Source organism: Pelmatolapia mariae, linkage group LG18 (assembly GCF_036321145.2).
Source record: "Pelmatolapia mariae isolate MD_Pm_ZW linkage group LG18, Pm_UMD_F_2, whole genome shotgun sequence".
In the NCBI taxonomy this organism is placed as follows: Eukaryota; Metazoa; Chordata; class Actinopteri; order Cichliformes; family Cichlidae; genus Pelmatolapia; species Pelmatolapia mariae.
This window is the reverse complement of record NC_086243.1, coordinates 4,995,591-5,012,185: the sequence shown is the minus strand read 5'-3', so window position 1 is coordinate 5,012,185 and position 16,595 is coordinate 4,995,591. Positions and strand designations below refer to the sequence as shown.

The window sequence follows — 16,595 nt, the reverse complement described above, 5'->3', positions numbered from 1 at the left end:
CTAAAAAACTGATGAATAGAATGAATCTCTTTCCAATGGCAAGGACAGACATCCTGCGTAAATCATGCTTTGTTTCTGTAATTTCTATTATTTTGATGACTTTTGCTAATAATCTTTTAAACCGCTTTATGACTGAGCTGCTGGAGTTACAACAGTCTACGGATCACAGCAAAATGCTTTCACCAACTAAACTCCAGAAGATGAAGTGGTTTTAGCTACTGACAGTCAGATATAGCTGTTTATTTAAAGCACATTTGTTCACAAGAGCAGCTCAGAAAGGAGCATCTAATCTGCATGGTTGATTGAAATCACTTTGGAATGTTATTTACAAACTTATGCTCTCAGTTAGGATTGCTCTTCCCGCTGATGTTCCATGAAGCTTTACGGCCAATTAAATATTAGGTGGTTTCTTGAAACATTGCTAGCTCGGGCAGGCCAAAGTGTCAAGTTCAGCCAGCTCTCCTGGCAGATACCCTTCTGTCTGTCCTATTGTCAAATCTCTTGTCGCACATTTCATTTGCTGGCTTATCTGCAGTTTGCTTTGCAGCCCACGTCAAGCCCACAGTTTTCTGACTTAAGTGTTATGTCCATTGTCATACCTGTTTTGTTGTGTGAACGGGTCCTGCTGCTTCTCTCACTTTCTATTAACTTTCCGTGCACATGAGGAGGTTTCAGAATAGAACCATGCCGCCAAATATAAACTGCAGATGGAATAAGAGTCCTATTTTGACTAAAGTGTTCTTGACAGAATTGTTATTGAAATTCAGGATGAACTCTAAGAGAAACATCTATATGGCATGTTCCTGTCCCCTTTGCACGCACACATAGACACCACACAACTTTCTCGTACTTAGATGCCCACAGTGTTTTTATAAAGCTCACGTGCATCAAGACCATAGAGAACAAATATTGCCTGTGGCACCCACAATTAGGACACAAGCATAGAATAACCAGTAGGGATTATTTAGTAAGGTTATGCAATGCAGCAGCCGCTTCTTGAAGTGATTAAATGAAATGAGCGTGATGTCCACACACTTGTGTTTGCGGTTGGAAAGCCACAGTGAAATGTTGTAGTAGAGTCAGCAGTAAGACCCATGGATTCCTGATCTAAATACAGATTGTGCTGAAATAATTCTGTTTGTGGCTTTTGGTTCTGTGGAGTATGTTTGAAGGCCATCGTGTATTACTCAGCACTGAAAGCACACTATGAAGTTCACAAAAATATATTCAGGGTGCACCAGTACAGCTGTAATGCATTTTTCATTATTCCAAAACTTGAAAAATGAGATTCCATGTTAAAGATTCATTACATTTTATGGACCTAATAAAAGTTGTGAAAGGTTTAGAGTGTTACCATTCTCCACACATAACAATACTCATGCTTCATGTGGGGCCATTCAGCCTTGAAAAATATCAGCTATGGGCAACAGTGAAGTTTCAATCTGCTCATAACTGTACAAGACAGAGCTATGAAACTTTTACGTACTTGTTTTTCCCCCCTGTGTTTTATTGTATATTATATTCTACTTTTATGGCTGTGCAGCACAGTTCCAGCATTACAGGCGCTTAAGATGTTTATATATATATATATATATATATATATTAGGGGTGCAACGATACACAAAATTCACGGTTCGGTTCGGTTCGATACTTTGGTGTCACGGTTCGATATTATTTCGATACAAAAAAATGTTCATGCCTTTTTAATTTGTCATTTATTAAAATTATAAATATATATTTTAACTCAAAGGTACAGTTTTTAAATTTAATGTTGCTGAAACAACAAAATAATAAAAAAAATAAATCTATCTGATCGAGAAATCACTCATCTTTAGAAAAGAGTTTATTACAGAGAAATGGCTCTTTCCAAAATAAAAGCTATACTATATGCTTCTTCTGGGGCATACTCTCAGCAGCATATTAAACATATCAGGTCCCCATAAGGAGAATCATGTGCTAAGGGCCGTCTAAATGACTCGGGTAAAGTTTGTAGCATGCGTGCTTGTTGTTTTTGTCTGCTTCCACTTGTCTTTGCACTAGGATGATGTCGGCGTAAATGTGCAATCATATTCGTTGTGTTCCCACTAGTGCTGTCAGCGTTAATCTCGTTAAAATGACGTTAATGCCATAACGCGGCAAATCTCCGTTAACGAGTTACCGCGGATCGCCCCGTGTGTGGGGCTGGACGGCGTCAACACGTTAACGAGCAAACTGCGCTAACGCAGTAGTTCCCACCAATGAGCATTGCGTGGCACATCCGACATGCTGTTTTACTTTTGTCCATGACGCTCTTACCATCAGGGTCATGCTTCACATGAAAACCAAGATAGTTCCAAACGCCAGATCTGAATGAGGGTGGGGGAGGTTCAATTTCGGCTAGCGTTGAGGCAGTTGCCATGTTGCAACGAGCTTAGCTTCTGTCTTGCTAGCTTGCGCTGCGCTCAGTAGATCTGCACTCGACAGTGCAGCCTAGGCGGAGTAGTCGAACGCAGATCCACTGAGCGCTCAACACAGACAGCATCGTCAGAAGAAAAGTTGATAAAATAAATTAAAAATTTTGTATTGTTCGATATATATACGTACCGAACCGAAAGCACTGTATCGAACGGTTCAATATCGATACATGTATTGTTGCACCCCTAATATATATATATATATATACATCATATACACCAGGCAAGACCCCAGGTGCAGGCTATGTAAAGATGCCCCAGAGACAATCCAGCACATAACAGCAGGGTGCAAGATGCTAGCAGGCAAGGCATACATGGAACGCCATAACCAAGTGGCCGGCATAGTGTACAGGAACATCTGTGCCGAGTATAACCTGGAAGTCCCGAGGTCAAAATGGGAGATGCCCCCAAGGGTGATGGAGAATGACCGAGCTAAGATCCTGTGGGACTTCCAGATACAGACGGACAAAATGGTGGTGGCTAACCAACCGGACATAGTGGTGGTAGACAAACAGGAGAAGACGGCCGTAGTGATCGATGTAGCGCTTCCGAATGACAGCAACATCAGGAAGAAGGAACATGAGAAGCTGGAAAAATACCAAGGGCTCAGAGAAGAGCTCGAGAGGATGTGGAGGGTGAAGGTAACGGTGGTCCCCGTGGTAATCGGAGCACTAGGTGCGGTGACTCCCAAGCTAGGCGAGTGGCTCCAGCAGATCCCGGGAACAACATCGGAGATCTCTGTCCAGAAGAGCGCAGTCCTGGGAACAGCTAAGATACTGCGCAGGACCCTCAAGCTCCCAGGCCTCTGGTAGAGGACCCGAGCTTGAAGGATAAACCGCCCGCAGGGGCGAGATGGGTGTTTTTTTTATATATATATATATAAAATCCTTCATATATACATCAACTTGTCAGTATCTTAAACCCTTAGAATACTAGATATATGACACTATTTATCACATTTATAACATGCAGTCTACTAATTATTATAAAGCAGCACTTGTTAAGCCCTAGCACTAGCTGTTACGCTATAATAGCATTTCTTACCCCTGTGAGAGGTTATGAAATTGTCTTTTGAAAGTTTTAAGTTCCTCAAATATGATGCTTCTCTACAGTGACTTGTTTTGATATCTTAATGTATATGTGTATATATATATATATATATGTATATATGTGTGTGTGTATATATGTATATATATATATATATATATATATATGTATATATATATATATATATATATATATATATATATATTTATATATATATATATATATATATATATATATATATATATATATATATATTTAATATATACACATATATACATACATGGAGGAGATTCCAGGCAGGAGAGCTGGACAGGGCTGTAGAAGGTCTTTATCCCATCAGCAGGGCTGGTATCTGCTCCTTTGTGCAAGGAGGAACACTGCCAGTGTCATACAAACTGACCTCCAAACAGGAAACTGCTGGGCACTGTGGAGCCCAACTTTTCATTTGCTGTAGAATACCGGAATTGGCACATCCACCGTGCCACTGATAGTCTGAGGAGACATATCCATGGAGGGATGCACAGCATACGCAGTGTGTGAACATAGCACCCAGTCCATGAGCTGCTGGAAAGTGGCTGGGCTCCAAACAAGCCGATTGGAAGTGTGGGAAATTTGTGCAAACCATACAGAGTAGAGAAAGCCATTTTTTCCTTGGACTCTAGAGACAAGGGAATTTGCCAGTAACCCTTGGTTAAATCCAGCTTCGTGAAAAAGCCAGCAGTGCCTAACCAGTCCAGGTAGCTCTCTGACCTGGGTAATTGGGTAGGCATCATACTGCAACACCTCATTCACTTTGTGGTAGTCGACACAGGAATATACTGACCCATCTTTTGTCACTATGGGACACTATGGGGCTACATTTTGCACTGTGTGTCTCTTCTGTTATTTCCAGCTTTAGTATTTCAGCCAGTTCGTTCTGAACAATTTGTCTTTTATGTTCAGATAACCTGTAGGGCTCTGAACGCATCGTCACACCAGGGCGTGTTTCAAAATGGTGCTCTATGAGTGTGACCAGGCAGGGGGGGGATATCTGCAAAACATTATTGCAATGTAGCAATATCCGTTCTTTTGGCCTGTGTGAGATAGTTATCACAACGGAGGAAGGATGGTATGGCGGAATTTGGCACCTCCGGCCCCAACTCATCTCTTTCCTTCACCAATCTGTGTGTGGCTCCTCACTTGTCTGACTGTACCACTTCATAGTCTTCATAGTCTTTTTGAATGGCCGGGTGGTTCACCAGCTGACATTCCGGGCAGAACACACGCCATTGGCGCACATCTGCCTGGATGCCTGGCCAATAACATCGGGCCATTATTTGCTCCAGAGTTTTATCATACCCCATATGCCCCATCATAGGATAATAGTGAGCTGTTTGGAAAATCATTTTTCCAGCAGCTTTTTGGCACCAACAACTAGGCGTGTTCCTTTTCTGTGCAAGTGTCACGACTCACTCAATACAGCCTATCTTTAAATAATACAAAATGTGAGCAGGTTAGTGCTGCGTCATGGTGCACCATGTGACCACCAGTTCTTATCACTTCGTCGAATGCTGAGCATAAGGTGTCATCATGAGACTGCTCTAGTGGGAAATCTGGCAGGAGCTGGCAGAAAGTCAGCGTTGAATGGCGCCGCATCACCGCTGAGTGTAACACAGACACAACATGCCGTCATAGGTCGTGAACGCATCCCCACATACTACCCCAACCGATTATTAAACCCCGCCCAATCTGTCCAGAGAATTAAGGGATGCGTCAGGCATGAATTAAACGCAGTATTCTCTCTATGCATTTTGCCCATTTCTAGCAGCACTATGGGATATTTGTGTGTGTCCCCATGCACACACCTAACTTCCACCCACTCTGCCTCTATCAGTGCCACGGACCAGGGTCTGCATCCAGCCCGAGTTCACCATAGCCTGGCGTATACACCCTTGGCAACTTACCGCTACGCTATACATCCCATCTCAGATCGAGGGAGGGTGTTTGAGGGCCAGTGACATAGAACACCTGATCCACCTCCATCCGTGGGCACTCTCAGCTGATGTATCCCGGTCGCCTGCACTTCCAGCACTCCTGCCCCAGCGTTCGTGTGGTTTCCGGTGGGTGGGGCGCAGCGTCTACAGCTGCCAGGACATGTGGAGAGACCAGCAAGAGAGACAGAGTTAGGGTCCCATGGCCGCAGATGGAAAGATGACTGCCCCGCAGCTTCCAAAGCTATAGCAGAGGTGGGGAACCTCCTCGGGGCCGGAACCGGGCGACTCTCCACTGCTGGTTGCATGTGGCCCACTGCCTCCTCTGGCCGTGCTGCCACGTGGTCTTCAGCTAGTGTGACCGCTGCATGCAGGCTTGCGGGCTGATGGCAACTGACACACTGTGCTGTCTCCCCTGGAAACCCCTCAACAAACTGCTCCTGGACCACCGCATCCAGCAGCTGTGCCTCCTCTGGTGACGGTCCCAGCTGAAGCCATCGGACCGCTGCATCATGGAGCCGCGGAGCAAACGCAAAGGTCTGATCTTTCACCCCCATTCCACTGCCGCAAAATTGCTGCCAGTGAGAGGACAAGTAGGTCCAGGATGGCTCTACGCACATCTTCGAAGCTACATCTAGACGCCAGTGGCAAGCTTGAGCCTCCCCCAACAGCAGTGGCAACAGTGCCCATTCCGCTGCCGGCCGATGGGCCACTGCCCCACCCCTCTCCTGCAGCTGAGCCACAAACCACACTCCGCATTGAGCACAAATTCAATACAACAGTCATTTGGAACTGCTTTTATTATAGTGTAAAGGCCTACAATATTAGAGCGAGAATACCAGTGATCTCTGAACCTTAAGGTTTTTCTTCTCATTTTCATTAAGCATTATTATCATTCAATTAAAATCAGAAGTTCTGCTATATTCATGCAGTCAAATAAACGTGAACATGTCTCTGTAACATAACAAAGCTAAGTACACAACTAACCTAGCTGTTTGGCTCTACTTTAAAATTCTCTGGAAATCTTAAAATCCTTCACCTCCCCGCTGCCTTCCTCTCCCTCTCTCCTCCCTAGGTGACAGTGACAGATTGGTGTGTTTGGAGGACGGGCTGTGGTCTTTCCCGGAGGCCTACTGCAAGATAGAATGTCCAGAGGTGCCAAGCATATCCAATGCCAAGCTGCTAACAGCAGACTGTCTGGCTTCAGGGCACGATGTTGGCTCTGTCTGCAGTTACAAATGCAACCCAGGCTTCTATGTGTTAGGGAGCCTCAAAAAGAAGATACGACGGTGAGTTGGGCGGAAATGCTGGCAATACAGTCAACAGAGTAGCATTAGACAAAGTTCATTCACTATTTAAGTATTAATTGCAGCATAAAGCTTGAAACACGCACAAAAATTTTTCTTCTTATTCTAATTCCAGGCGTTTTGTCTTCTGAATGATTCCTTAAATTATCAATGGGAAAAGTTTTTATTTCAGGCGTTTATTTGTTATATCCAAATGGGACACTAGTCAGCATAGACAAACCAAATTAAACACAGTGTTTAATTACACATGCCTCCATGCGTAATGGAGGAAATTCTCTCTTTTCCTTTACTTTACAAGATTCCCATTACGCACTAGTTCATAAAATTAGGATCTTTGTTTAGATTTTTTTCTTAATCACTGTTGTAACAATGCATCCCATGAACACCCAGAACCCAAAGGGTAAAGTTTTAAATATCAATGAGTATACAGCTATTAAGAGGTATTCTTTGGCCCATCATCCACGTAACTATATTCAGTTTGGGAGCAAACTCACATTAGGGTCCAATAAAATATGTACTGCTGCTAACTGGGCCTCGCCATTCCTTTGCCGGTTGTATTCCCCAAGTAACTGCTCATTACTGAAAACAGATCCCATGTTTATAATGAAATGAGGGTTTCCTAACAGGAGATGCAGCCTGTGGCGTAAGTTTATATCCTCTTTCAGGAGTCGGCTTTCTTCACACATTTTAGACGGCGTTGGAGGATTCAGGATGGTCTTGTATTTGAAAGCAGATTAATAAATACCATACAAAAAGGCTATTTGATATCATAGAAAGCTTGTATTTTAAACATTTTTTCTCTCACCTAAATTAGTGATTCTAAATTTACCACAGATATGAATGTGAGTGGGATCCGTTAGCCTGTCCAGGATGTGCCCTGCCTCTCGCTCTATGACATTTAGATTGGATCAGTACAAGAAAATGGATGGATGGGTAGATGAATGGATGGATATTACCCTAAATTTCTTTGCAATCCAATGAACAACTTTTTATTTCGAAGTTCCATTTGCAGCTGGGTGTCTTTATGAGTTATGCTTCCTCCGACATGAGTAAACATTTTAATAACCCCTGATGCTTTATTAGTTCAGCATGTGAAAGTAAAAGGCAGCCGCTATTAAAGAGCTTTAAACAGGCTTTTTACTTTTACCTTTGACAGATGTACCCATATAAATATTATAACACACACTGTTGCATTTACACCCAACATGCAGCACACAGGAAATATTGTTTACTGTAGAACGGACACTCTTGTGTGTTCAGCGTTTCTTACAACACATGCTTCAGTACATCCCAACATTTTTCCATGTAATGTGTTCAGTTGTCTGGTCAATGTCTTATTTGTAAACCTTCCTTATGGCTTCACGCAAAACAGCAGTGTGTGTCAAACTGGATGAGGTCTTGTGATAATTCGGGTCATTGAGAGATGTGTGTATTTACTGTTGTCTCTAGGAAGCACTTCAAGTTAGAGTGTCTGGAAGGAGGGCAGTGGGAGGAAACTGGCTGCGAGCCGATATCGTGCCCGGCCCCACCTGATCTATTCCAGTACATGTACACCTGCACCAATGGCCTGTACTATGACACCGTTTGCACCCTTCAGTGCTCGGACACAACAAAAAATGTAAGGTTTCAACAGCTATTAATTTATTTAACACCTCAAAGTGCTTGTACTTGTACAGAAGTGTTCTGAGCACAATCATGACTATCAAAACACTTTTAGATCGATCACAAGGAGAGTGATTCAGTTGAGTTCACTAAGCTGCATGTTATTAAATGTTTTGTCAAAAAGCCGAAGAAAAAAGTGGTCTAACACCTCTACTCCAAGTCATGCTGTACAAGTCAGTTTCACAAATCACACAATGCCTGACTCCTAACATAGTACAGTAACTGCAATGCCAGTGTTCATGGCTAATGCATTAGTTACACCTTGACATATACCTATTGCCCCAGACTTCTAGAGGAATCATTTTGGGGTCATCCAGGAGCTCTTATGCAGGGTAAGTGAAGTGTGACAAAACCTCAACAATGGCTGTCATGTTTAAAAATGTGTCATGCCAACAGGATTCCAGACTGTGGACAGCATCATGGTCAAACCAACTCTACTATATAATCATTTTATAAAGGCCAGAGAAAACAATGCTCTGAACAAACAATGCTTTTTTAAATAGAAAACACACTTAACACAAAATAATTATTCTAAAAAGCAATTAAAGTTTTTCATATAGGAAGGTGCAGATTCACACAGGAGATTAAAAAAGATCCACTTTGGTGATGACTAAGAGAAAGACAGGACTGTATCTACACAAAGGATTAAGTGCATGTAATCTACACGGGCATAAACAATGAGAAAGACAGCAAATAACAAATATAAAACACAACAGACAAGAAGACTCATATCTTGCAGAGAAAAACGGATACTGCCCCAACATTAATATTAAAATCTAATAATACTGTTGGTTCACGTTTTTTGCAATATTGACCTGTGCTAATTCCATATAACACAAATGATACAGAAGATTTACTTTGTCTTGATTATGAAATATGTACACAGAGTTCACATATTAACTTGGAAAAACCTGATCAGCATTAATTAACAATACTGGCTGTCAATTAACAATTTATTAACAATAGTTGAAAGGCAATAAATAAACATTACGTATTAAAAGAGTCAAAATGGTCACAAAGTGAATTACAAATAAAATCAGCAAATTAAATTTTAATACTGACTCTTATCTTTTTAAAGGTAAATCTTTTAGATCAGCGGTCCCCAACCACCAGGCCATGGACCGGTACCGGTCTGTGAGTCATTTGGTACCGGGCCGCGAGAGTTGAGGCTCGGGTGTGAAATTCATGGTTTTCAGGTTTTTTATCATTGGGGTTTTTTCGGTTTCCCTGGGTCTTTTCCCGTGTGTTATGAATAAATCTTCTTTTTTGGGGGGGAGCGGTACTGCTTTTATTTTGTTGTATTTATCCGAGACACCTGAAAGGTCCGTGAAAATATTGTCGGACATAAACCGGTCCGTGGCGCAAAAAAAGGTTGGGGACCGCTGTTTTATGGTAAATGGCCTGTATTTGTATAGCGCTTTACTAAGTCCCTAAGGACCCCAAAGCGCTTTACACGTTCAGTCATCCACCCATTCACACACTGGTGATGGCAAGCTACATTATAGCCACAGCCGCCCTGGGGCGCACTGACAGAGGCGAGGCTGCCGGACACTGGCGCCACCGGGCCCTCTGACCACCACCAGTAGGCAACGGGTGAAGTGTCTTGCCCAAGGACACAACGACCGAGACTATCCGAGCTGGGGCTCGAACCGGCAACCTACCGAATAAAGACGAACTGCCAACTCTTGAGCCACGATCGCCCACTAGATCACTACAACATCCTGATTTGGATTGGTGAAGCTCACATCATTTTCGCTTACATGTGACATCGCTCCTAGGATTCGGCTCTGTGCAATAACTGAAATTCAGATTTCACATACAGTTTTGTTTCTTCTACAAATTCCTACAAACAGCCATGAACCTGTATTTCCACCAAGTATTTTGTTGCTATAGTGAGATTCATGTGTATACATGCAAAAATGCCCAAACTGGGACAAGTGTAGACTTTCCATTGTGGATTTTAATGCCTGTATTTGTTTCCAGATTGAAATTCGCTGCACTAAGGATGGAGAATGGACAGCAGAATTTGTCATGTGTCCCAATCTCCAGGGATCTTGTTCTGCTCCTCCAGATCTCAACTCTGTAGAGTACAGCTGTGACCATGGGATGGCTGTTGGTGAGTGTGACCTTTAGATTTTCATTCTTTCTGTGAAACTAAATGAAACCATATATATCCGTTTCGGCTTATCTGGATGGACACTACATTTTTTCTACTTTATTATCATTCTTAAACCTCTACATTATTGTGTTTCTCATTTAAAAAAATGCTGACAAAATTAAGAGTATAGATTAGATAAATATGTGGAACACATACAATTTCTTTAAGTCAGACAATACATGAAAGAAAGAAAATGTTCTAAATTAGGATTATTGTTATTTGATTTGTGTGGGGTCTTTTTCTTTTAGGTGCTGAATGCTACCCAACATGCATTATGGCTGTAGACATGGACCTACATGACCCGGCGGTTCTGCCCAATGGTACTACAGTCAAGTCTTTGAAACACTGGATGGTTCCCAAAAAAGTTCAGGTGAGATACCTTTGGAGTAGAGTATCGGTATACTGGGGGAATGTTTTTTAATTAAAGTTCAACACATACCCAAACATGGAGTGGACACATCCTTAAACAGGAGATCTTCTGGTCTTGTCCTCTATGTACTGAAATGTTGTGATGAATGACGAAATGCTGAATTGAAAAAAGTTGTTTGTACTTTACTTTGCATGTCATCATTTTCCAAACCAAAGCAACCCAGATCCAAACCATAGATTTCTAGGATCGTAGATTTACCTACTGCCTCTTAGAGAACCACTCGATCCCAAGTGACGTCCCAGATTACATAACTTGACTAGTGTGACTAGATTTTTTTGGTTTTTCCAAGCTCAGCAAAACAATATATGGTAACATGCACAATGTTGGGTTAAAAATAGTTCCTTTCCATCATATTTCAGACATTGTGTTTATTTTCTCAAGAAAAAGTAGAAACTTTGGCACGATGTTGTCACAAACTGGCTCAAGGTATGTGACAAAGAGGGAGTCCACACAAGAAGTTTACTCAAATAAGAAAATTTGTTGTTACTGGAAGGTTGATGCCAGGTAAAGTGGAAGTTAGTAGTTCTTCCAAACCAGCTTTTATAGCCTGGAAGGCCAAGGTGAGCTGGATCAGCTGACAACCCCTTCCTTAGCCAGCCAAGAACCACCGAGTGTAGGCCAGGAGGTCCTTTGTAAATGACACCCCTCTTGCTGTCTCAATGTCACAACAGTATTTTTTTACAGCGTAGCTATTGTTTCTTAAATGCTGGTTTGAGCTACAGTTTACCTGACTCACTCTTGATGCATATATAATATTCATACTTTCAAGGTCCATTGATTAATGTTGAACTGTGATACTTGCATAACTGGGTGCAGCTGTTTCTAGGTTTTTTTGATAAACGATGAGCTTGGATGTGGTGAAAAATAACATGTCGTGACTGGTAAAAAATAACCACAACTGAGAAAGACATTGTGGTTTTTGCTACCATTTGGAAGTGCATGGTAGGTGTTACAAAACTGCTGTTGTTTTGCTCACTTGCTGCCATGCAACTAGTCCAGAGCACTGTGAAAGCTGATACATTGACAAACAGTGCAGAGATTTTTACACAAAAACACCCATCAGGATGAATAATGTGTCCAAACATCTGGTGCTCTGAACAAAAGCATGAAGTAAACTGAGCTACTGCTCCAGACTGATTCACCTTTGCTGATAAGCACAAAGCTAAGATTGTTCACAGTTTGAAGCCAAGGAAAATAAAATGCTGAGCACTTGCTGCCATACATTTTGCATCAGAAGTCGCATGTCTTCTCTTTCTCACTTGTTAGTCACTTGTCCAGAGATAATATTATATCTCTGATTCCTCAGAGAGTCTTTTGCTACCTAAATATTTGAAATCACACTCTTGCAACCCAAATTTTCGATCGGCTTTTTTGACAATAGTCTTCCCTATTAGCCATTAATCAATCAAATCTTTATTTTGAACTTTTAAGTAAGTAAGTGTTAATACACATACAAAACCAAAAAAACAAAACGAAACATGAAATCAAAGAACGCCAGCATGCTAAACACATAAAGGCTGATATACACCATTGAGCCCTGCTCTCAAAAACTAACAGATATAACTGATATAATTGATTTAAGAAGTTAGTGCTGAAAGTTAAAAAATTTTAAGACATGTTTAGCACCATCTTTTGTCAGTAAGGGAAATGACATCGTGTGGTTGGTTAGTTACGGCTAATAGACTTATATTAGTTTATGTTAGGTAACTAGTGACAGAATTGGTAACTCAGAGGAAATATTTGAATATTACCTCTGGACCAAACATACCCATCAGTGGAGGAGACTGATGGGTATGCTGAGAAAATGATATTCTTAGACAACTATTCAGTTCAATTCTATTTTATTTATATAGCGCCAAATCATAACAGTAGTTGCCTCAAGGCGCTTTATATTGTAAGGTAGACCCTACAATAATACATACAGAGAAAAACCCAACAATCATATGACCCCCTATGAGATTAATAACAAGTATGATTCAGTGCAGAGAGGTCTATTAACACATAGTGAGTGAGAAAGGTGACTGAAGAAGAAACACTTAATGCATCATGGGAATCCTACAGCCTACACCTATTGTAGCATAACTAAGGGAGGATTCAGGGTCACCTGATCCAGCCCAGCTTTAGCAAAAAGGAAAGTTTTAAGCCTAATCTTAAAAGTATTAAAAAGAAATACATGTTCTGTGATTTATAAGCGTATATATATGAGAGTTTATTCATCCAACCATTCTCTTAACCACTTGTCCAGTTCAGGGTGAGTATACAAGCTGTCACTTTACAACAAATGTGGTACACGCTGGAGATCGTCAGTCCAGAGCAAACACTGAGTGATGTTTGGGTTGCTAGGTTAGGTGTAAACCTAACCTAGCAACATGAATGCCTTTGGATTTTGGGTGGAAACTACAGTACCCAGAGAGAACCCACACAGCCGCAACGAGGCCCCACACAGAGTTACAGTAGCTAAAAAGCAATGCAGCCACCATAAGCAAGAAATTTGTATACATTTTTGCATTTTTAAATAATAACAGTTGAAGAGGAATTACCCTTTTTTTTCTACAGTCAGGTTTCAGCTCCTCAGTCATGAAATTTTAGATTTGAGATCTTTTCTGTGACTTTAAGTGTTCATTTGAAGTCCTGAATTGAGACCATAACATGTGCTCAAAAGTAATATGTTGCAGTGTGTTTAGTTAGTAAAGAAAACACAGAAATATCAGTTTAATTTTCAACAGAAACCATTTCAAGTGGTCTGTAAGTAACTGAGAGTGTCTAAAAATTAATCTCTCTGTCAAACTGCAGCTGACATTTTCCAAATTCATCATAGAATGAGCTAATGTGTTTCATATCAGGTATCTGATTGAATCACTGGCAAGATAGTATCTTTAGGAGTTTTTTAGAAAACATTTTTATTCCCAGCTGCATCAGCTAATCACCCAGCAAAATTCACTACATGTGTATGCGACTGTGTCCGTTATCATTCAGGACTTGTTGGATTACTGGAAATTGCAGGCAGATAGTGAGAGTAAAGGTTCCAGTTGACGTCAAGCCTTTTAGGAATTACACACATTTCTCATAGTGTATACACAGTGTATACAAGTCGCCATGAAAAAAAAAAAACTTGGAATGTCAGCTCATGGGTCTGAGTTACAGGGTTGTTTTGCTTCAAAGGCAGGTCATGTTACTCAATCTTAGGAGTCGCTTCTACGTTAATGCTGTTGCAAACAGTGCTCCAGTTTCGTCTTACTTTTGGGTGGTCAGTCAGCCCACCAGCCAGTTTTTCCGCCCTTGCCAAGGTCAAATAGTTGGATTGAGGTCTGGTTTCTTACGCCATATCTCTGACACTGCCTTGTGATTTCGAGGGATTGTGTTATCTCAAATACTTCGGAATCAGGTCTCCGTTGCTGGGTCAGGCTGCACAGAAAGTCACAGGGGAGGATCCACTTTCTCTGTCCATATTTGTTAGTCAGTCTGCTGTCTACTAACCACCTTGTAAATTCTTTGGGTCAAAAAATGGCAGAAGACCACAGCCTCACCCAAAATTAACCGCAAAATATTGACTTTTGCATTTCCTTAAGTTGTACAAAAACATGATTTTTCTTGCATGACAAATACTTCAAAAAGACAACAAATATTCATAATGTACTGCACATGTCTGTGAAAACAATAGGATATCTATGGCTTCCAGTCAGAATAAATGCAAGATGTAGTTTATTCATTTTTATACGGTTCAAGGCAAGCGAGGGAAATTGACTTGCTGCGAAGACAGTAACTGTAATCTGACTACAATATTAGGAATGGAATTTCATTGTAAGCACACAGGGGACAGGTTTTACACACTGTGCTGTTTTCTTGTGCTTTCTTTAAGTCATCCATAGGTGAAACGCAAAATTTTGCACACAAGACACTAAAATAATATTAACGAGTAGGATTCCTTTCATCATGCTTTAGATAATTACTGGTCATTCTAAAACGGATTAATTCTCATCTAACCCCAACTTTTTAGACAGCATCCAATAATAATCTAATAGTCGCAGTGACATGCGGTCAGTTTTACAGAAAGGGAAGCCGAGACGATGACTGACTTCATGTCAGAACATGCTGTAAAGCTCTATGCTCTAGTGTAAGAGTCTTAGCTAAGAGACAGTTCTTAACATAATAACGCTGATAACACAACAGTCATGTTACCAAGCCCGATACAATATCAATGAAAAATAAAGGTGGTGTATTAGTGAAACAGCTGGTCAACCATGGGATTAACGTGACAGTGCTGGTGAGGTTCTCCACAAATTCAATTTGATAGTTTTATTAAACTGAGCATGACAGGCACTGACGCCTGCTCTCCATCATGAAGGCTTTCTTTGCTAATGTGCTTCTCTACATTACACATTGGCTTCGGTGGTTAGTAAGAGAAAACTGATAAAATTACTAATCACACGGTGCTTTTTTACTTGCTGATACTTACTCTTACTCCCGACAATATGAAGAGTAACTGATCTCAGAACAGTGAAAGCAGAGCCAGCAGCAGGTTGTCTAGCATGCTAGTCACCCCTTAGCTTTCCCTGAAATTACATAGGCTTATCTAAAATGCACATGAACAAACAACAAGAAAAAAGGTCTTGCAGTTTATGAGGCATTGTTAACGGGGCATGGATACTGATATGAAATAAACCAGTTATGCTATAAATTTCAATAGAGTCACAGGGAAGCAGAGTTAAGTGTGCTTAAGAGACAGTAACCACCTACAGCTACAAGATAGCAGTAATGTAAAGGATGGTGCAAAGATGCCAGTAGCATTGTGACAGAGTTGTATTTGAGGTAAAAGCAGAGAGACACTCTAACTTGGGTCTGGTTAAATTTATGTCCAAGTATTGCCTGCCCTGCTTACCCTAATGGAATGCCGCTGAATAGTAGTAGTCTCAAAAAATCACTGTTAAATAGTCATTCCACAAGATCCATCAAATTCAGTCATAGAAGTCGCACTTCTCAACAGACAACAAAGTGGTTTTCATATTCAAAATGTATATCAGACACTCACTGACGCCCTTCCTTTGGAGGTCAACTGAAACTCAAAAAAATTGCTATAAAAATGTTTTTGTGTCTAAGTGTAGTATTATTTTCTATGGCAAAGACTGCAGCGATCTATTTCCTGTGGCTGCATTGCTTCACTAGTGTTGTTGTGTGCTTTGTTTCCCAGAGCATAGTCTGCACAGGGATGATGAAGTGGTACCCTGACCCTCAACACATCCATTGCATCCAGTCCTGTGAGGTAAGCTTGGAAGCAGCCAAGCAGTTCTGAAATAAACTTGGACATTTGAAGTAACTCTTTTCTTTTTCCTCCAATCTACTGTGCGTAATTCTATTACACACAGTTGTCTTTGGGAAAGTATCAGTGTAATTCTATCTGAACATAGTGTGTCTCAAATGTGCTTTCACATGCTACGAAAGTGTAAATATCAGAAGGATCTCATTTGGTTTTGCCCATATCTCAGCACTCCGTTAGTGCTGAGATATGGGCTAATTAATCCTAAAAACAATTGCACATTTTTGGGCATAACCACATTAAATTTACTGTCT

General features: G+C 41.1%; 1 protein-coding gene across 1 annotated transcript in view; it reads left to right on the top strand.

The window, feature by feature from the left end:
* pappa2 (pappalysin 2) overlaps nt 1–16,595 on the top strand; it is a 79,923-nt gene that overhangs the window by 51,034 nt on the left and 12,294 nt on the right. Inside the window, exons 21-25 of the mRNA XM_063462610.1 lie at nt 6,546–6,759; nt 8,227–8,395; nt 10,423–10,555; nt 10,846–10,967; nt 16,216–16,287. Of these exons, the coding sequence (XP_063318680.1) occupies nt 6,546–6,759; nt 8,227–8,395; nt 10,423–10,555; nt 10,846–10,967; nt 16,216–16,287 (710 nt within the window). The remainder of the gene's footprint in view (nt 1–6,545; nt 6,760–8,226; nt 8,396–10,422; nt 10,556–10,845; nt 10,968–16,215; nt 16,288–16,595) is intronic.